The 22939-nt window shown below is 38.6% G+C and overlaps 1 protein-coding gene across 1 annotated transcript; it reads right to left on the bottom strand.

The window, feature by feature from the left end:
- Positions 1-10873: 10873 nt before the first annotated feature.
- On the bottom strand, positions 10874-19909 carry GPR65 (G protein-coupled receptor 65). The gene is made up of 3 exons (XM_082762001.1): positions 19854-19909; positions 17746-17841; positions 10874-14937 (listed from the first exon to the last, which is right to left on the bottom strand). The coding sequence occupies exon 3, from the start codon at positions 14931-14933 to the stop codon at positions 13776-13778; it is 1158 nt and encodes a 385-aa protein (XP_082618127.1). The 5' UTR covers positions 14934-14937; positions 17746-17841; positions 19854-19909; the 3' UTR covers positions 10874-13775.
- Between the last annotated feature and the right edge of the window lie 3030 nt (positions 19910-22939).

The raw sequence follows: 22939 nt of genomic DNA, 5'->3' as shown, positions 1-22939 counted from the left end.
GTCAGTTTTAGAGATCAACCTCTGATAAAGCTTCCTTCAGTCCTGCTTGTGGATGTCATTGTGGTAAATGTGTCCTTTCTGACCCAGACAAAATATTAATGTCTAGCGAGCTTTTTTGTTTGCTTACGTTTTTCACCTTTCTCCCCTTTCACCCCCAGATTTGACATTTCCCTGAGTCAGTTGCTCAAGGTTACTTAGGCTAGCAACAAATTTGTGAGGAAGTGAGTAGAGATTATTTTAAAACTGTAATGGATATATAAGGAAGAAAGGTAGAGCAATATAGAAGAATGAACTTGGGGAAAAGATAAAAGGAAAGAAAGAAGGGAATGGATATCAAGGACTATTGAAATGGGTGTAGAAGGACAACAACTAACGGGACCCTAATGCATCATATTGGATGGACTTGTACAACCTAAAATGTAAGTTATTTCTTTGTTAAATTAAAAATGTAAATATATATGATTGGACTAGCAAAAGACGAGTTGATAGAGTACTTCAAGTCATTATTTATGTTTCAGTGGCCAGGGTGTACTAGCCTAATTTCTTGTTTTAGTTGCAGATATTTGGAATTATTTCAGAATAACACATTATTGAAATGTCTTTTTTTTTTTTTTTTTTTTTCTTTTTTTTTTTTTTCTCCATATGAATAATATAGCCTAGAATAAAAACACAAAGAAATAAAGCTAATAAATGCTGGGAATTTAATTAATTCCATACTGCTTCCTGAAACACATAAATCGCTTTGAAATGAAGACCAGAATTGTTTAAAAAGCTAGCTAATTAATGAATATTTTCTCTTTCTGGGTTGAGAAGATTCATAATTGTCACTGAAGTAATGAAAGAGGCTTGTGTAATTGTTCTGTCTGCTCCTCATACAGAGGAAAAAAAGAAAATCACGAATATGGCAAAAGATAAAGGAATATTGATTGTAGTTACAGGGAGAAGAAGGTACTACCATTGAGTAGTAGCATAATGGAACTGGTGATCCACCTAATAAAAGGAGCAGGCCTAATCCTTCTGGGATGCAGGTGTGGGGAATATGGAGCACCTGCAAATCTTTATTCTAATGTGAGCTCCTGGGGAAAGTAGGAAAGAACTGATACTGCTCTGGATATGAAGTTGGGTCCTACAGAGACTGAGGGGATTTTTCGGAAAGATGTGACTCTACTGCAACAATTGGAAGGTCTGATCACTGAGGAAATACACAGAAAAATTTTGTTTATTGTACTTCAGCAAAGAGAACATCTACAAATAAACAGCTGTAATATGGGTAAAGTGTGAATCTGTTTTAGGGGGTCATTCAGTAATGCAAAACCCATTAGTGCAGTTTGAGGCTAACAGTAAGAGAGTTGCTGCCTTACAAACTCATCTGTTATGAACTCATCTCCTCTGCCTGAGGAGAGGAGCTGGCTGATCACAGGGTGGGTATGAATGTCTAGGGAAATGTTTTATACACGTTTCAGCAGATTTAGGGAAGCGTTACAGCTCTGATGGAGCATGCTCTGATGGAGCATTGGAACTGGTGCCAGCCCCAGGAGCAGAGCTCATCTAGGGCAGCTGAAAAAAAATAAGCGGGTGGAATGAGTATGGGAATGAGGTGTCCATCAGGCTACAGAGTGTAAGAGCTTGATTTGCTTAGCGATACAGATGCCTACTGTCTGTATATGTGTGCACAGATGTATATTGCAATAAATATCAGAGAGAAAGGAGACAGAACTAAATAAAACTTTATTACAAAGAAAAAGAAGTACTAACAAGCTGTTAATAAATCTAGGCTGGCATAAAGCTCATAATGTGCAGTGATAGCCTTTTTTTTTTTTTTTTTTTTTAACTTCTGGTTCCGGGGTCTGATGAGTCACAGCCTGACACTTTGCAGCAGCTCAAGGCAGAGACTGAAAGAAACACAACAGCTCACTCCTTCTTCACGTAAAGTCAGCTCTGTTCTCAGACTCCCTTTTCTTATATGTAAGAAGCACATCTTTAAACTAGGATTTTTTCTGTTCTTCTCTAAGGCCTGACTAAGCAGACCGAAATCGCCACCTAGTGAGGATAGTCTCTCAGATCACTCATTCCAGACTTTTGCAAGTACAAGTGAGAGAATTGTCTCTGCATAATTTTTTGCTATGTTTCTTTGACTGAAAATCCTACATAATTTGTTCTGTGCAAGAACAAATTGAGTTTGCTGAGGTGCCAGGAAAATTGGCATTTTCTAGAAAGTATGTATCCAACCACAGGGATTACGAACACCTGTCTGTGCAGTCACGGGCTAATTACATGAATATCTTTGCAGCATATTTACAGACATCTTGAGTGAAAAGACACGCTCAGTGCCTATCTTGGATGTCTTAACGCTTCCTGCACAGGTTGTGCTTCAAAGGGTCTCTGAGTTCTTGGTCCTAGTTTCTCTGAATGAAATACTAAAAATGAGTAAACTGCAAAATTGGATAAAACTAGCAAGTTAGCAATTTTTTTTGCAAAGTCTTCCAGTTAAATCTACCTTGGTGAATTCTTGATGCTCATACTTCTGAGCCCTCTCTCTTTTTTGTTATTTTTATTCTGATGCCCTTTGTGGGTTACTTCCTGTTATTGCACAGAAATAAACTGAACACCAAGCTTTGAGACAAAACTCATAGCAAATCAGGCTCATCAAAGTGGCAAGATGTTATCAAGAATAATGATGTTTAAAACACAGCTATTTTGGACACCACCACCACCAGTATATTTAGGCATTTAAAATTAATATTTTCAAGACCCTACATGCAGTGATAAACATAAAACACAAGAAAGGGTAAGGGAAAATGCACATAGACCTCCAGATAAAAGAGCTATGACTTTCAAATAACCACATGAAAAACTTCTGTGGAAATCATGAGTCTAAATAGTGGTGAGACAAGAATAAATATATATATATTTTTAATAAATGTATTGCCCTTTACTTCCCTTGGCAGAGTCAGAGTTATGATGGCCTCTGCTGACAAATAGTCCTGGATCTTTCTGAAATTGCTACGCCAGGCCTATCTAAAGTCAAATTCTGAATCTGCTAGTGATGTATTAAGGATCAAAAAAATCTTCAGAACTGAAATTTTCCTTTCCAAAAGGAGCTAATTTTAAACTACTAAATGCTACTGCCTAAATTTATTTCCTGCTTTTCACAGAAATAAATCTTCTAAGTGTGAATGCTAGACTTTGTGAAGAAATGTGTTACTCAAACAGAACATTACAGGGGAATTAACAGCAACTGCAGATTTCAGCACAACCTTAAATGTTGACTCACCAGGAATGCCTTCAGTATATGTTGCAGTATTTTACTACTTTCCTTATATTATGAGTTCCCATAGCAATATGTGGACTGGACTGACACACTACATTATGCACTAACAGCCATGCAGATGGGTAAGGAGGGTTGGCACTGCTCTTGTCAAAATAGGTGAATAGGAAATAGTCAACTTTATTTCACACATTTCCAGCACTAACACTGCAACAGATATGAATGTGAATGCAATATTGATTTACTGTACAACTTCTTGGTATGCAGCTTTCAGTTAGGTTGGTTATGCTACACAGAAGCTGTATGTTCTGAGCTGCCAGACAGTGATGTGTGCACATACATGCTGTGTCAGGAAAGAGAGATAATTTTTGCCTGCATGGAGTTTCCATGAGCATATCAGCAGTCATTGTTTGACCTTTTCTGAGTTCTGAGGAGAAGCAGAAAATTTAGTTTGCTGGAGATATTTATTGTGTTGTAGACCATCAGGATAAGCAAAGAAGTTGGGTGAAGCTATGTCTTTATTTTGTCATTCAATATTAATCTTAGGAATTGCTTCATAAATACTTGGAGATTCTGTTGCACTCTAAGTCTTAGAGTTTTTTACTTTCCTTCTCATTCAAGAGTTCTTGGGTCTTCTAAGGTGAAAAGCTACCTCAGAAGATGAGTTTACTGTAAACTAGACTGCTTTGTGAGATCCTGGAGCTCTCATACTTGAGAGCTTTGTGAGATACCTGGTGCTTCAGGCTAGGATACATGCAGGAACAGTGAGCTGTCAAGGGAAGAAAAGGGAAACAGGGAAAGAGCTGTGTCCCAAGGTCATTGGCTATGTACCCTTACACCCAGTACACCTGTAGTATGTCTGGGTGGGCTGCAGAAAGCTGAATGTGAAGAGCCCATAAGAGCTGTTGAACCAGGAGGGTGACCTGATGTGCATGTTGTACTGCTGTGGCTCAGTTTTGCATCTGGCATCAGTAGTCTGGTCAAGGGAATAGGAGGGAAAGGGTATTTTTAACTGGAGTTGTCATTTTCCAGGCCAGCCTTTTTTCTTTATTCCCATTGGAGTGAAGCTGCTAATACATATAAGTTTGCCAGGAAAGATAATCTCATCAGTCAAGCCTGCTTGGCCTCAAAAGTTCATCTGCTTTTAAGGATGTGAACCTAACCTACACATGTTGCCTTTACAGGAGAAACTGCATTGTCCTCACAGTGTTTTCTCACACATGTAGTTAACTATGTGAAACATAAGGCCATGTATGGACCTCTCCTTTAGAGGTCCTCTGGCTTTCTGGATGTAGAACTTGCCATCACACCTGCAAAGGTATCAAAAGAAGAAAACTGAGGGGACAATTTTTCCAATAGCTTGATGTATCTCTAGGATAGGGCTGGGATCTCATTGGACTGGGCACAAATAACTGTGACAAAGTGTTAGCAATTTAAAATTAAAATGTTCCTAGGTGCCATTTTTCATCTGAGGTGGGAAAAATAGCTATTACTTGCATGTCTACAAAAGTCATGGTTTTAAAAGTCAAAATAAAGCTTCAGCTGGGATTGAATATAGCACAGATTTGGGGATATTACCACCAGCCCTTGGAAAAAGACTGTGAAAGTCATTGCTTATGATAAATATCTCATATCAACATCTCATCTGAAAGACAATGAGCTGCATCTAGATGATTTAAAGAGCCATAGCAAAACAAAACAAAACAAAAACAAACAAACAAGAAACACGGGGAGGCACAAGCTGCACCTCTATTTTATTTAATTGTTATATGAACTGAATATAAAACTAAATGAAGTTTTTACTTGTATATTTATATGTGATTAGATATCAGTACTGTGGAGGAATGGTTAAGTAAAGTAGGTCATGTGAATGTTGAGCAACTAGGAGGTCGCGAGCTAACAAAGTATCGAACGCAGCTCATATGAGTCTGAGAAAGTACGTAAAATCTGGGAGGTTTCAGGGAGGTTTCAGGGAGGTTTCAGGTACAAGGACATGATATTTGTTGGTATGCTGGGAAAGTACTAACTGTGTTATTTCGGTTGATGGGAGTGAGAAACTAGCTGATAAAATAGAGAAATGTACTAACCAATCATGAGCTTAGCTTTTGCAATATGTATGAGCTAATTATATTGAATTAGATAAAAGACGACTGAGCTATCCAATAAATCGAAGTTCTCTGATCACTCATATTGAGCGTCTGTGTCTTCCTTCCGTCGACAACAAATGTCCTCGCAACAAATGGCGCCCGAACAGGGACTAATCTGAACGGGAACAGGGACATGCAATACAGGAACAGGGACTTCGCTGGAGTTGAACCTGCGCTGGAATTGTACCTGCGAGCCACGGTTGGACGGAATACGAGGACCGGTCCTGCAACACAGCTCAGGAGGTGAAAAGGATTATAAATTGCTGAATCCCTGCATCCGAGGTCTGAAAGGTGAATGGACAAGAAACCTGGAATCCCCACACCCGCAGCTCGGAAAGGGAGTCCTCGCACCCGGGATGAGCCTATAGAGGGTGCCGCCGGAAAGCGTCGCCGAGGTCTTTGCAAAGGCTGCAACGGTACCGACGTATATAAAGGTATGGAGAGACAAGCGGCGTATGATTTGCTCGAATGCTTTTTAGAAAAGCGGAGCACACAGCTTATAGACTGCAAAAAGGATTTACCAGGATTATTAGCATATGGGGTAGCTAAGGGTTGTTTTATCAATCCTGATACAGTTTTTGAACAAACAGAGTGGCGTAAATTTGGGGACAAATTGTTTGATGAAAATAAGGCTGCTAAAAAATTATTGAAGCCTTGGAGAGCAGTCACTAACGCCTTAGTTATACATCAGGCTGAGCAGAGAGTTGCTGCTGCCGCTACAGAGCGACTGGGATTGCCGGGAAGTGCTGGAGCTGGGGATTGCCCACTGCCGCCTTCAGTGAGAACGGTAACGCTGCCTCAGGGGGCTACGGGGCAATGGGAGCCTCCCCCCCCTCAGTCACCGCCACGAGCAGCGCTGCACTCGGAGTTCCGCGGAATCGAACGGCAGCCGACCCTCACCGTGTGGCGAGTCGGCACAGAGCAGAGGGACGGACATCAGGACCCTGCAGCCTGTCTGACGTAACCATGGAAGCAGCGGCGGCTGTGCTGCTTCTCTCTGGCATTCTTTTTATAAGAGGTTTACCTTGCAATGAAAAAGGGATACTAACTGGAGTGTTAATAATTGTATGTGTTATTCTTAAATGTCCAGGTATTTTGTGTTGAAAGTATTTGTGTAAGGGTAAGGTTTTAAAACAAAGTGTTGCAAGTCACTTCAGGAGGAACACAATGAGAGGCAATACTTGTTTGTTTGCTTATCATTCTAAATTATATTCTTGTGGTATGATTGAGGTTGTGGTATGATTGAGAGTGAGATGTGCCAGAGGCCTCTGAGTGTACAATTGTGCTCTGGGTGTGCAAGTGTGCTCTGGGTGTACAATTGTGCTCTGAGTGTGCAAGTGTGCTCTGAGTGTGCAAGTGTGCTCTGGGTGTGCAAGTGTGCTGTGTTAGTGTGTTAGTGAGAGCGCATTTATTGAAATTTTGAAGTGGTGCCGAAAACAGGTACCCAGTGGATCACTGCAAAGCGGACTGAAGCAGCTTTAGAATCTGCACACGCCGAAGACGACCAGGAAGAGGTTCCTGATAATTATTCTGACAATGACGTGGGTTGTGACACCTCGACAACTGTCAAGAACAGCCTTCGATCACCATCAAGTGATTAGGTTTAAGTGTGTTACTATTAAGTTGTGTTACTTACTATTAATTGTGTTACCATTAAGTGCTTACAGTAATTGTAGTGTTATTAGGGTTAAGTTGTATAGTTGTGTTATGTTATGTATCCTTTTAGAACATGCTTATTTGGGGTCCCAATAGGGGATCCAAAGGAACTGAGCGAAATGTTAGCACCATATTCTGCCAGTATTACTCCGCTTAATGGATCTTTTTCTGACTGTAGGAACTGCACACGCTTTGACTAACATTAATAAGCTTGCTTGTTGGGCTGTTAAACAATCAAATGTAACAACACAAGTTCTTTCTGAAATGTCGCAAGATATGGAGAGCATAAGACATGCTGTATTACAAAATAGGGCCGCTATTGATTTCTTATTATTAGCTCAAGAACATGGGTGTGAAGATGTAGAAGGAATGTGTTGCTTTAATCTCTCTGATCATGGGCAATCAATTCACAATCAATTGAAATGGTTAAGGGATCATACACAAAAAATTACGATACAGAATAATTGGTTTGATGATTGGCTTAAATCTGTCTTTGGAAATGTAGGGGGATGGGTTTTTTACTTAATCAAAGAGGGACTTCGCCTTTTGCTTATAATTGTATTGATTATAATTGCTGCGCGCGTAGTCTTTAGCTGCTTATCTAGGAAACTAGAACAACTCACAGAGAAGGTGTTTGTAGCCCAAAATAAAAACGGGGGAATTGTGGAGGAATGGTTAAGTAAAGTAGGTCATGTGAATGTTGAGCAACTAGGAGGTCGCGAGCTAACAAAGTATCGAACGCAGCTCATATGAGTCTGAGAAAGTACGTAAAATCTGGGAGGTTTCAGGGAGGTTTCAGGTACAAGGACATGATATTTGTTGGTATGCTGGGAAAGTACTAACTGTGTTATTTTGGTGGGAAACTAGCTGATAAAATAGAGAAATGTACTAACCAATCATGAGCTTAGCTTTTGCAATATGTATGAGCTAATTATATTGAATTAGATAAAAGACGACTGAGCTATCCAATAAATCGAAGTTCTCTGATCACTCATATTGAGCGTCTGTGTCTTCCTTCCGTCGACAACAAATGTCCTCGCAACACAGTACAGTATCTGTGCGTGCTTTTACCCAATCTGTCACTATCTCAATTTTTCCTTCAGCAACAGACTTTGCATTTACCAGGGGGGTTAAAAAAAAAAAAAAAAAAAAAAAAAAGTGAAAAAATAAAATAATCTGTTGTCCCTGGTATTGAACCACTAACCAAGAGGTTTCTATAGCAATAATATTTCCCAAAATTACTAAATTTAAAGTACCAGCTACCTCAGCTTTTGTAAAACATGGTCTTTTTTATTTTTCAGATTCTCGCGCACTCCGCTGGACATCTGTATCCTCTTTCACCAAAATATACAAAGTCATTTAAAAAAGGGGGGGAAGAGGGGGAGATAGGAAAGGGGTTGACCTATTTGTTTTTTTTTTTAGTGTGTGTTTCATACCACCCACCATTCTAGCATTTCCATTTTACATTAGTTTTTATGATGAGATCATTATACGTAAGTGTGCACTCTGACGTTCAGTGAGAGGTGCTACAGAGACACGTTGTAGCTCTGATGTGTACAGGCTGTAGTTCAGATGCAACACATGGTGGCTGAGCTGACCTGGCACAGGTGAGGATCTGATTATCTTGATGCAATCTGATACAGTATCTTCATTACTGTTTTCTGTTTTGTTTGTGTGTGTGTGTTTTGTTTGTTTATTTTTCTAAAAGCCTCATCTCAGAAAAAAAAAGGTTGTCTTTCTAGGATATTAAAAGATGGGAAATAGCCTGGTTACTTTTAATTCACTGTTGGACAGCCAAAAACTCCCTGTGCCAGCTTAGGCTAGTTTTTTATCAGTAACACAGACATTGTGGTGCAGCAATAGAAAAGGAAGAAAGAAACCTTTAGGATACACACCAGGAGTTTCCCTGCCATGCCCCACCCTCTTTATCAATGCCAGGCCATGGCTTATCAGATGTAAGTACAGTGGAGCAGGTGGCACCAGGCAGGGGCAAGATGCTGTCTTGCAGGGCTCTGGGACCATGAGGAGCTGCCATCTCATGGAAGAAGGAAAACCCTGGCCATTAGCAGCATCCATCCCCTGGGTGCAGCAGTTGCTCCAGGGCCCTGCTGCATGCAGGGCCACACTTCTCCTCCTTGCAGCCTTGTTCTGCAGAAGTAGCTGCTCTGCCTTTGAGGTCATGCTGGTCCCAAATGCCCTAGAGCTCCCTCCCACCCGTTTACCCCCCTCTGTGCTCAGTGGAGAGAGGCAGCAAACAAGATGCAGCTTTACCATGGTAGAAAATGGAGAAGTAGACCTATGACAACACTGATGATACTGGTAAGTAATGTGAGAAATGGCATGTGGCTGAACAATGGCATTTTACTCCTTTACTGGCATAGAAGTGAGAGTCTCTGAAGCTTGTCACTGGAGTAATTAGAATAATTTTAGCAACATTGTTCTCTGTAAATGGAAACAGGAAGTGGAATATTTTAATCTCATAGCTCAAATTCACACTTCCTTCAATTTTTCCAAGTTGCTCTGAAGTTAGACATGTTAAAGATGAGAAGAAAAAAAAAAAAGGAAAAAAAAAAAAAAAGACAAGAGTTTCTATTAGTCTTTGTTAGTCTACAACCATGTGAGTCAGGACTGACCCCAGTGACATTAAGAAAACAAAGCTGATGTGTAATTGCATGAGAAAAGAACAATGGTGTGCATCATGAGGCAGCTCATGGCTAATATTCCAGGAAACACAGGTCAAATGAAGTCTAAAACTCCACTGGCAAGGTCTCCACAGTTCACTGGAAACTTCCAAGCTTAAGAAGCTGAGCTATATCTTTGCTGGGAGATGGATTCTGCTTTAAGTGAATTATTGACATATAAACACACCTCTGTTGTTACTGTGCTGACAATATCATTTGGCACTGATATGTCATACCCTACAGATATTAAATAAGTTAACATCATGGCCTTTAATTAACCATATTCTTACAGTATAGATTGGGAAGTGAGATAGGAACTACAGTGTCACACTGAGGAATGCATTTCTTGCTATTAAGTAGATATTTGGATTTTTATAAACTCTCTCCTGTAACAAATGTTCTTGCTTTTTAAGTGGTTTCTGTGAATTTGCACCTGTTTTTTACCTGCAGAGCTTTTAGGAATTCTCCATGGAATATTTAGCAGTAATAATGCACAGTGCGTGCTGGAGCCTTCATGAAGACGTTTTTCACTGTGGAATTCTCTCCTATAATACTGTGTGATTCCAAAAACAATATAGATATCCATTTTCATACAGGAAATTTGGTCAAGCTGGGACAAACAAATTTGGAGAGAGAATGAAAAAGATTGCAAATTTTTAGCTATGTAAGAATAATGAGGTAAATACACCAATAACTGAAGTCCAGGACAATGCAATCTCAGTTTCCTCATTTTACCAGAGGGTTGTTATTTCAACAGATGAAGTGAGCATTTCAGAGCAGCCTAAGGGATTAGGTACTTATGTTTTATCTTTGTAAAGTAGACACCTAATTTATTAGAGTTCCTTTAAGAAGCCTAGAATATGGGCCAGCCATTGTCATTGCTTTCCTTTATCTCAAGTGGATCTTCAGTAAGGCAGGGACATACTACAAGAAATGATGCTACAAAAACCATCCACACATAAAAACAAAAGCTGACCCAAGCTAGGGGTTTCATGAGCAAAGGCAGAAAATTAAAATGTATTGAATCTCAGGGCCAAAATTTGTGGAAATAAAGCTCTTTACAGCGTCAGGGCCCTGAGTTTACCTACAGGCTTTGTAGCCTCTTCCCCTGCTGCCTTGGGTTTGGTTGCCTTTGTGGTGGCCAGTGCTTATGTTGTGCTGCCTTGCAACACAGAGCCAGGTGGGTGGGAGAGGAAGCTGGAATGATTCTTGGTGGTAATCTCTCCTCCTTGGCACAGGAGCTGCTTGTAAGCTCAGGCACTTGCCCTGTGCCCTCACTTTAGACACATCTCGGGAACATGGTGCTTTGCTGATCCTGATGATCCTGACCATGGCTTGCTGACTTGGCTTCCTGGCTCAACCTCAGACCTGCCTTGTCACTATGGCACGTCCATGCGATTTGTCTGATGATCAGACAGCTGTTGGCTGATGCTGGTTACTGTCACCAGATCTGCTCTACACACCTCACTTGGGTGCTGTGGGATTGCATGGCTTTTCGGTGAGGATACTGCCCTGCTGACCTTGCTGTCATCCTCAGCTCCCGGTTACCTTGCAGAGCAGCCAGCTCTCACGGCTTCCCGACACACAGGTTAAATTTGACTCAGTTTTGTTGTTTAGCTTTAGCTTTCATTATCACTTATAATAATAATAATAATAATAACACAAAAAGGAATTAACTTTCCAATCTTTCTGGCACACGAAAGGTTTAGAAATAAACCAAGTTATTTTTTTTTCCATTAAGTTAGTGAATCTTGGTTCTGCTTTTGTTCCAGTGCAGCAGTGAAATTTCACATTCTGTTGCAAAATACATTGTGTTCATAGGTCAGCACAGGGACACGTCTGTGGTGAAGTAGTTTGTGCTGCTGTTCACATATTTTTGCTTCATAATATATAAAATGGAATTACAGAAAAAAAAAAAGAAGAAAAAAAAAAACCAAAACACATGAAAATAAAATCCAGTAAAAGGATTAATGAAAACAAAGAAGGGAAGGGAACCTACTTTTTTAAAGAGGAAGGTAACAGCCAGAATAGTGACATACATATTTATAAAAGTTCATAGGATCACAGGAGAATTCTGATTGGCAGGAATTTCAGGAAGTCTCTAGTTCAACCTTCTACTCTAAGTAAGGTCCGCTATGAGGCCTGACCGGGTTTTTCAAGGGCTTTGTCCAGTTGGGTCTTGAAAACCTGCAAGGATGGAGGGTGCAAAACATCTTTGTGCACCTGCTCCACTGTTTGGAAGTCCTCAGAGTTCAAAAATTTTTGCATATATCGACTCTTATCCTTCTTGTTTTGAGTTTGTGTTTCTTGTCCTGCTTGGCTGTCTTCTCAACACTCTCCTTGCAGGTATTATAAGACTGATATTAGGACCCCCAAAGTCTTCTCTTCTCTAGGCTGAACAACTCCAATTTCTTCAGCCTCTCAAGTTCCCTTCTCAGAATGTGAAATTAACTGAAAGTATAAATAGACACAACCAGGAACTCATGAAAACAGTGAAAGTGGCTTTTTGTAATGGAGAAATTAATAATTTCCATGCAAAAATTTCAGTGCTGATTGTGATCATTGTGTGCTGGTCCTCCAAGTATAATGTCAATCCTAGCATTGTGTGGAAAATTGCTGGTCCAAATTCTTTAAACCACAGACTTGCAGAGGGGGGTATTTTTGATGGAAAGATTTTTTTTTTTTCCCTATGAAACTGGAAAACCACCAAAATCAAACATTCTTCCTGGAAACTGACCTTATGAGGAGTCAAAGAAAAACGCACAGTCTTTTGATTGTCTTTTCACAGGGACAGGTGCACACCACTACCAGGGAATCACAGCGATTGAAGGGAGTCTACATGTGACCAGATCCCTGTGTTAACAGCTCTGCTTTTCATTTGCGGTAATTTCAGCCCTTTTATAATTTAGGATCCTTTGCTGCCATTCTTATTAGCTATTGGTCCATTTTTGTTCATTGCTGTTTTTTTAGTATAGTTGGTTTGTTTGAATTTTTGTAAAACTGGCTGACTGAGAGCTTGGTCAGTAACTCTAGCTGAAACTCCATCTGCAGTCAAATAGGTGGATATAGACCTCCTTGCTCTGTTGACTCCATAAAAACAAACAAGCACTCCAGATTACAGTCAAAATAAGCAAGACTAAAGACTAGTCTTTTGCGTTGTAGAGATGTGAAACCTCACCTTCCATTCCTTTCCTTTCCTCCTTGTACATATTAGGAAAAAGTTAATCTGACTTAAACCATCAGTGGCTAGAATCTGGTTCCATATATACACTCTAAGTAATGAATCTTCAACTATCTGAAATCCAACACTCATATTGTAATGAAAAGACATGACATATAATTATACATGAGGACATTTTCCAAAGAAGATCAAAGTTAAGTCTCTGTCTACATGAGGTAAACAATTTGAAGAAGTGGCTAATCGGAGGAGTATGCTGAAGGAGAACTTGAGCCATTACTGAAAGAAAGGAATCTTCATAGCACCATCATACCAGAGAAAAGATTGAACATCCTCTCTCTGTCTGCTCCTTTGCCAATCATTGGAATGATCTGTGTTTGTGTGTGTTTTTTACTCATTTCTATCACAGATTTAAAAACAATCCTACATAAGGCTCCTTCACAGCTAAGCTTCAGGTTTTTATTAAAACTGGAAAACAAATGACTGGTTAAGAGGACCTCAGCCTTCCTTCAGCTCAGCTCAGAGTACATTAAACATGTATGCCCAGCACATGGACTTGCTAGCAATCTGAGACAGGAGGCAGTTGGGTGGGGAACCCTCAGTAATTTTTTCAGCATGTCATGTTCACCTTTCTTGACTGTATGTTTGTTTCTTGATTTATGTACAACATCTGTTTTAAAGATACACGATGATGCTCCCTCAATTTCACTGACCCTGTAATAAGTTCTCATTAGTTCCAGCTACTGGTTTCACTTAGATTAGTATACTTCTGGAGTATTTCCTAGGTATAGATGACAGAATAGTTCTCCTTTCTTTTCCCTTTATGTTACCCACTTTTTCTTTGACTATGCTCTTGCAGCCATTTTTGAGAGAGTCTCAGTTTCACAGCAAGTTCTGTAGGTGATATTGCTCTTTGTAGTAGAACTGCACAGAGTATGTGCTTCCATTTGGTTTCCCTCAGGTTTTCGCAGGTATAAGCAACTCCTGAGCAAATTCAGAATGTCTGTTTGTGCAGTTTCACTCACAAAGCAGTAAAGAATTGGATCGGCAATGCAATTCAAACTTGTTAAGGCTTGTGTGATTCTGTAGATCTTATACATCAACAGCAAAAACTGGGGGTTAGTGGAGTATGGTTCCTTGATGCTACGAATAAACAATACAACATGATAAGGCGTGAAGCAAAGAATGAAAGTAACTGTAATATTCAATATAAGTTTCCTGATTTTTTTCTTTTCTTCATCTACTGTGGCTTGATTACACCTCACTGCTTGGTAGATTTTATGATAGCAAAACACAATGATTATCAAAGGAACCAGGTACCCTGAGCATATCCGGAGTAAATTTATCTGTGCCTGCCACGGTTCCAAGGGGTATTTATCATAACATAACGTATGATTAGTGGAATTGCAAAGATCACTGAATATTTCTTTCTTCATCAGTATGACAGAATTCATGATGCCTTCCAGAAGCCAAACAATTATGCTGACAATCAGTGAAAACCTTCTTGTGCGCAAGTGCTGGAGCTTCAAGGGGTGAACTAATGCCAGGTACCTGTTGACAGAGATGCAAGTGAGGAATGCAGTGCTAGTGTAGAAATTCATATACATAAGGAAGGCAGAAATCTGACAAAGCATGGCAGGGAGCCTCCAGTTATCTCCATTCCAGGCATAATCAATCCACAGAGGCAGAATCACAGAGTACAAAAGGTCAGCCAGGGACAGACTGAAGAGGTAGACTGCTAACTCATTCTTTTTCCTCACTTGAATGCAAGACACATAGAGGGATATGCAGTTGATGGGAATACTGATGACTATCACAATGCTGTACACAACTGGAAACAAATACTTATCCAGGGTGTGATCATCGTGGCACATAGCAGTGTTGTTCATTGTCCACCCTGAGGAATTTTGTGCTAATTCCAGCCCAGAAGCAATAAAAACCCCTCTGTAGTCTGATAGGTGGTCATCTGTCAGTTCTTCAGGACCTGGTTGGTAAGATTCCATCCTTCTGTTGTCAAAAAGGAAAAATATCAGCTATAATAACATTTTTGACTTATTGGTGGTATTGTTTTTTTGAAGAAATAAATTGTCTTTGTAGGAGATCAAAAGTTTTAAACACTCCTGGATGGACACATGCAGAGGAGGAAGCCCAATGTCTAAGAAGGTCAAGGTCAGTCATATGCAAGCTTATACAGCAGAAGCAGTATGAGACACTTCCAGAGGGATAGGATGCTAGAATCAAAGGTCTCTCTTGTGAGAAAGTCAAAGAAGATCAGAAAGTGCACCACAAATAATAAACAGGAGTGAAATAGGGTGCTGGCCATATGGCCGATTTCTTATCCCCAGTGCTCTCCTCCTCTTTAAAGCAATGGAGAAACAAAGACAGGGATTCAGGTACTTCCACATGTTGGGATATGCTCAGAAGAGAAGAACATGGCTGATATGCATTCCTGTTACTAATCACTCTTGCGACACCTGCACATTTCCCTAGTTCCCCACCCCTCCTTTGTATGTGATCCCCCAAGAGCTTGCAATCAATATTGCTATTCCAGCAAAGGTTACAGCGTGTAACCTTCATGTGAAACGTGGCAACTACTGGATTCTTGCATGCACAGGAGAATCTGCCAGGCTTAATTCTCAAATCAGATGGAGACTCTCTGAATACAATTTTTTATTTACAATTCTTTCCTCTACAAAATTGTGGTTGCCTTGCATGAGTTTGTAAAATCATTAGCAATTAAGCTAGTCTTAAGCACTACAACAGCCATGCTGTCAACAGCTTCAACATGAAAATATCAGTAAAATGGCAGCCCTGAGTAAGAAATGGGACTGGAGGAGTTGGCTGCCTAAGTTTTAGAAGCACTTAGAAAAGCTGACCTTTCAGTAAGAAAGGGCGTACTACCAAAGCTATGAGACAATTGGTACTCACTGGTTACATCACAGCTCTGACATTCAGTAATTCCCTTCTTCAGAGATCTAACCAAAAAATTCAGGAAACACAAGCATGGAGAATACTTGCTGTGGTCCAGCTCTATTGCCAAATACACTGCTTCAGAGATCACCTCTAACAATTTATCTGTGGTTTGAGTCTAGACTGCCAGCAGAGGAGGTGAAGCAGTTGTAGAATGAGTAGGTTGCAAGATAGAACTGTCTACAACTGTTCTTTTACAAAGGAAGCAGCTCAAACTGAAAACAATTTATGGTACAGGGATTTTCCTATGTGGTAGGCAAACTCATTCTGCCCTTTATGGGTCTGATGCATCTGTGTGGAGGTTTGTGGGTTTGTCAGAGAAACCCATGTAGGTTTATTTACTGTTCAGAAGCTATTACATGGATCTCTCTTTTCTATAGAAAAACTTTCACTGATATTCAGGAAAGAAAAAGGAGCAATGACACAAACAGTCAGGAAGCACACACTTTTTACCAGCCACTGATTTATTTGACTGAATTGGCTCACTTTTCGCAGTTAGTCCTAAATGCGTTCACGTGCTTGAAAGATAGTGAAAATTCTTGAGAAAGACTTCTCAGTTTGTTCCACTGAGGAGCTTTACTTATAATGATGACTAGTTGAAAAAAGCAGTGCCTATACCTAAGACATACATAAGAAATATGCTTTTCAGTGTGGTTTATTAAAACCGCACAGTATATAGGGCATCATAGGCTCACCAATATAGGTAAGTATCACACATTAAACATCTAGCTCTAGAAATTGGATCCCAGGGTTTTGCTGGCCCATTTCTTACCAAAAGCAAAGCACATGTACGCAGACTGATAAATAACAGATAAAATACATACATGTTCTTTATATAATTTTTAGCATCTTTTTTCCTATAACAGGTCTAACAGGGCAATGTGCCTTTTCAGAAGCATGTATGTAATGCAGTAAGTGGATGAGGCAGTGTTTATACTAGGCGCATGACTGAGAAATTGGAATTCCTTCTCCTCCCCCACAAACTCTTTCTCCATTGTTAATTGACTTGCTATATTATAGACTCATCCTCCTTACAAGCTCCCGACTTGTCTTCATGTTACACACCACAGATCCTCCCACAGCTAGCTAAATCAGCTCTTTCAAACCTAGGCATTGACCAACTAACTTACCTTTAACCTTCTCTTTTTAACCCACTGTTTCTAAAAGTTTTCCTCTCTCGATCTTACTGATTATAGGTAAACCGCCTGTCTTTATATTGTAGTCATCTGAATAAACTGCATGTTCTTTAAGGCAAGACCTTGCTTTGCTCTTCTGCCACCTGCCTTAAGGAACTAACATTTTAAGCTCTAACTGGATTATGGCAGGCTGGGACACTGAAGATAGGGTTCAAAAAGAGAGCTAAGATGACGTGAAAGTTATCACCTCAGCAATTTTTTCTGTCCATGTTCACAGGTCTTTCTTTTATGACACCCCATGTCTTTCTTTTATGTTCAACTACTATTGTCAACAGTTTCTATGAACAAAGCTCAGAAGGCAGTTTGTAATTCCTCAGGTAATCCATGTCCTAGCTTTGATGACACATTGATGCTACTTATAGAAGGATATTCTTTCAGTGACAACAATAACAAAAAGTGTGTCATTCTGGCATGTATTGACCTATACTGAAGTGTGTCAAAGAGCCAGCAAATGAAGTAGATCACAATGTATGTTGTAGTTTCTTGAACAGAAATATAAAAGCACAAAACACTGTTTTGCATCTGATTATAACACATTTCACTACAGTTATTTGGGGTCTTGTCTCAGAGGAACCTGTCCATACCATTCTTCCTTACACAGCACTTTTCTGATAATTAGGACTATGTAATGCAAAATTATTTTTCTTACCTGAAAGCATGATCTGAAGCATTCCCATGTTTTTTCTCAGCTCCTGAGCATACCTGATAGTTTTGTTCAGAAAGATGGTATTGGCTTACAGGCACCCTGAAACACAGTGGTTGGTAATTTTTCTCATTTACTGTTAGAATTTTTCTAAAAATCTATCAAGGAATTTCTGTTTAAAGATAGTGTTTAATGGTTTGTCTTTTGTGATTCAAACTGTCTGTGACTCAAAATGTCTCACCTTATTTAGTAGACTTGTTTTAGTATCAGATGTGTACCAATGGAAAAAAAAAATCTATGTATATAATTCTCAACACCAATTCTCTCTTTTAGACAGATTATTCAATGATTATCATTTTCCCAATCTCTTTATCATTTTGCTATAGAAAACGTGCTGTTAAGAGAACTCTGAGAAAATAAAATAACAAGACATACAATTTAAGAAGTGGACTAGCAAATGTTTTACTTCAAGTAATATATGCAAACAAACCCGTAAATGAACCCTGTGAATGTTACATATTGTATTTGTATTGATGCATTTCCACAGTATCTAATTTGGATTCAAAGAGAACTTTACACGGTCTCTGCATTTATGATATTTTGTAAGTAACAAAGTAAGCAAGCAACTATCCTTTCATAAGCACAAATACACAATGCATATTCCGTGCTCTTTTCTGTAAACAACTTTCTAAGGAGAGAACGGGGGAGGCTTTTTTATTTTTAGAATACAAAATTCCTACTACTGTTTGGGAAATTAGGAAATATGGAGAAGACTGTAAAGATTTTGTGTTACTAACAGATTTCAGTCACTAATTAGAAATATATAGAGATTAGCTAGAATCACCAGCTTAATCTTGGAAACATCCACAACCAATACATTTCCATTATATGTCCTCTATTTAAAATTCAAGTTCATAAAGGAGAAGTTGCTGTAAGCAATACTCATTACAATATAGTGTATTTTTTCATGTACTTTGCCTAATAGGTAAGATTCAGGGGAAGAAAACGTCTGCTAGATCTGCAGAGTAGCTGCTGTACCAGTGCTATTGTGTATGGAAGGACAGACGTGTTTTTGATTTTTTTGATTTTTTTTTTTTCTCTAAACAATTTCAACAACAGATTGGTTTGTGTTCTTAAAATAAGTTATACAGCCAAGTTGATTTCCTCAAGTAGAGGGACCACCCATAGCTGGATGTTTTCTATAATGAGAAGATATTAAAACTTAATTCTGAAAACCTTTACAGTTTAGGAGAGTTGAAATATGTCCTTCAGTAACATGGTCTTTTTTGCTTAAAATGAACAGCACTTTTTCATATAATACACTAAATTTTGCTTACAGCTCTCAAAGATTCTGTAAAAAACTCAAGCAGGTCTAAAAGAGTTCAGCCTTTGAGATACACGTTATGGATATGTTAAAGAGCATAAACAAATTCATTGACATGAGCAAATAGAATTATTCTTCTTATTATTTTTTTAAGGATGTAGACCACACAGGTGAATGTTATTTTGCTATATCTTTCTGTGCCTCATGTTTTCCTCTAGGCATACAGAAAGATGCTGTACAAAATATTTTCATATACGTGACACTTGGTATTCTAAGAATCTATTTTTAGAACAGCTTATTTTTCTGCTAAGTTTTAAGGATTGTGTATATACACACAAATAACGCTGAGTACCTTATTAATGCAATAAGTTATTAAAAAAACAATACTAGAAGAGCTAGAAGAAGAATGCTCTGTGAGGTCTGAGGCAATTTTACAATGAGGACAGGACAGCTCAGAATCCTGAAAACTCATACTCAAATACTTTTCTTCTCCATCCTTCCTCCCCTCTCCTAAGCAATAGGTATTATGATCAAGGCGATACCATTAAAACAATAAAACAAGCTGGCGTGTCTTTTCTAATTAATCCTTTCAATGTTGTTCGCCCTCTTGCCTCATGTTTCACATATTCTGGGGGTGAAATACTTGTCCCAGAGCAGTCTTTTCCAGCCTGTTTTGTGTCCCTTCTCCTTGTTGCATGATGTTAGCATCACACTAATGGAGAGATAGGATAAAACCTGTAGCACAACATTAGTAGTCTATCTGCTAACTTACTGTATTTTATACTCTTACCTAGACAGACATGTGCTCCAGCGTAGCAGTTTTGCAACCAGACTCTGGTTCTGAGAAGAGAAACCACTTCATCAGATAAAGGAAAAGGAAGCTGCTCTTAGAGACACAAATGAAGCAACTGCTTACAAGCTTCTTAATTTTTTTTCACTTCCCTCCTTTTTTTAAAAAAAAAACAACAACAAAACAAAATAAAACAAAAAAAAACACCTGCTAATTTAACCTTAGCCCTGGGAAAAAGACAACTCACTTATTAGGAAGTATAAAAAATATAAAACAATATAAAAATAATATGAATATAAATATAAATCATAAAACAATATAAAAAATGATCAGGAAATCTATCTATATTTTCAGTAAATTTACATAAGTTTTACTGAAAATATTGTCAAATTACAAAATTAAATGAGTGGAGTATATTACAAACCTCTTATTTAGGATACAATGCATCCTGAAGAGAAACCATTCCACAGAAATGGAACAGCTTTATTTGTATGTGTTTAAAACATAGAAGCTTTTTTTGACCAGAAGACTTGGCACTTTCCCTTTCCAACAAATCTATCACAGAATCAAAGAAAAAACGACTAGAGAAAAACCCATAAAAATACATCATAAGGATTTTAGGAGTTTGTTCCAAAAGAGTTTAATTATTTTCAGGATCTCTGTTACTGTTTTTTTCTGTTTGCCTACTGATGGGAGCAAGTTTGTGCACAGTGTTAGTTAACAGGGGATAACATAATTTCATGCACTTCACCAGTTTGCACATTTGTATATTTTTATATAAACTGAATGTGAGATTGTATGCTGCTTTCATGGGGGTGTTTCTTTTAACAGATAATTCCATTAGGGGAAAAAATGTTACCTAGGCCCAGTTTCTTCTTTACCTCTGTGATCAGAATAATTTATTTTGTGCTCTGATTTGTCCATAAATATTGTTTAGAATGATTGATGTCTGCTTCTAAGAAACTGGGTACAATTTCACTTTAAATATACATCTATTGTGTAATACAAAAACTGGACTATTTGATGATTCAGATGCTAAGGAGAAATGAAACAGATGGGCAAATTTAAAACCTCTCAAATCCTGACTTCTCTGAGAACAGTACTAAACAGCTCTATAATATTTAACTACTGGATGCAGAGATTTGGTTCCTTTTTTTTTTTTTTTTTTTTTTTTTTTTTTTTTTTTTTTTCCCCAAACAGAGCATGACTTTTTTATCCACATTTTTTTTCTACTGATTATCAAGTCATGCTATACTTGCAGTCATTCCTTAACTGGTAACATAGCGCCCTCCAGCTTGGTGAAAATTAGGCTTTTCAGCACATAAGGCTGATGATATGTTAGGTTAATTTCTAAAATAAATGTCAGTCAAGCCTTTATTTTCACTGAAAGAAAAGTCATCAGAAAAAGACCTGTTCCCTCACTTTTCACCTGTCTTTCCCTAACATGGCATCTACTAAGAACAATGTCTGATGGCGAGGCTCTGCTCCTCTGTTGAGGGTTCCTGTACTTCACTGAAGAAAAAGCAACTTTTATCATTATTAGAAATTGAGAAATCTAGGTGAATTATTTCTAAATGCCTTTACTGAACAGTCAATAGTGGGAATGAGGAATCAAATGAAACAAGAATGGAGACAATGTATTTTATACATTTCTGGAAGTAAAGATATATGCAAAACAGCAACTCTTGGCAATCCAATTTTTGATACAAACAGCACATTTTTTTCTTTTTTCTTTTTTCTTTTTTTTCTTTTGAGATCTGCATATACACAGTATCTCAAATCAGTCATCTCAGAACTTCAGAACAGGTGTTGGTTGGCAGAGATTGAAGTGCTACTAAAAAAGAACAACTGAAATAGAAAAGCATCAACAGTGGAAAATTGTCTTATCTACAGAAGAAACGATGAATATTTTGTTTAAGTCCTCAATAATTTTATTGCTTGTATTTGAGCTTACAAAAGGTTCAGATCACACATCCCTGTATTTTTTGATACAAGCAGCACGTCCTTGTATGATGGACAAAGATGTAAAGAAAAAAAAAAAAGCACAGAATTTACAGGTAAAAGCCAGGTTGAGATTCCTAAACCTTAATAAAAGTCTTTATAGTCCCATCATCATCTTCTCACCAAAACGGATTTCAAATATATTACCCATCACCAGATGAAAAGGGGAGGTGTTCAGCACATCATAGGATGGAAGTATGAGTTTGGAAAGCTGACTATTTTGGGCTCCTAGGAGTGAGCAAGAGAATGAATTGCACTTCAAGATCCTTCTGTCAAGAATAAATTAATGTACCATTTTTTAAAAAATCACCAAAATTAAAGTTAATTTGTCATGATGGCAATACTTTCTGTATTTGCACACTCCAGAAGGGCAAAGCTGCATTGTCTGACAGAACAAATGCAAATTAGGACTATGAGCATAATTCTACCTCTGCCACTGACTCACTATAGCCTTGAGGAAGTCACTCTGTCCTTCTGCACGTAATAATGACATTGTATAGCTCATTTGGGTGTGAGCAGGTTCATTAGTTAATGCTTGATACTGCTGTAAAGTGCAAAATGTTATGTGAGTGTTTGGTATTGTTATTAAAAAAAGAAATAAACAGGAAACATTAGTCAGGTAATGTCATCACTGAGACATTAGATTCCTCAATGACACGGACAATAGAGGCAGTGGCTCAACTAACAGCATTCTTTGTGGACAGAAACATGAAAAACCTGGGATTTCCCACAGCTCTAACACACCAGGTGCATGACGTCAGCCACTGCATCTCCCAGTGCTTCATTCCTCCTGAAACACACAGAACATCTGCCCTGCAAAGCACCAAGGTCAATGGTCAGAAAGCTCTACTTTCATTTTTAAATAATAATCAAACAGATCTCCAGTCTCTTGACTACTTTCCATCTGAGTAGAATGCTTTTTTGATCTGGATTCCGATTGAAAACCCTGGCTTATCCTCATGGAAACTTTTGACGTATGTTATGTCACAATTTCAACTCTTCGCCTGTCAGCATCTGCCACAAATGCTGTAAAACAGAAAGGGGTGCTCAGCTCTGCTCCTAGGAGTCAAAATGCAGTTTCAGGA

Source organism: Aythya marila, assembly GCF_965140915.1.
Source record: "Aythya marila genome assembly, chromosome: 5".
NCBI lineage: Eukaryota > Metazoa > Chordata > Aves > Anseriformes > Anatidae > Aythya > Aythya marila.
The sequence above is the reverse complement of the archived record's forward strand: the minus strand, read 5'-3'. Positions and strand labels throughout refer to the sequence as shown.

What these genes read in the sequence shown, in the direction of transcription:
- GPR65 (XM_082762001.1), bottom strand. Translation starts at nt 14,933, where the DNA reads ATGGAATCTTACCAACCAGGTCCTGAAGAACTGACAGATGACCACCTA.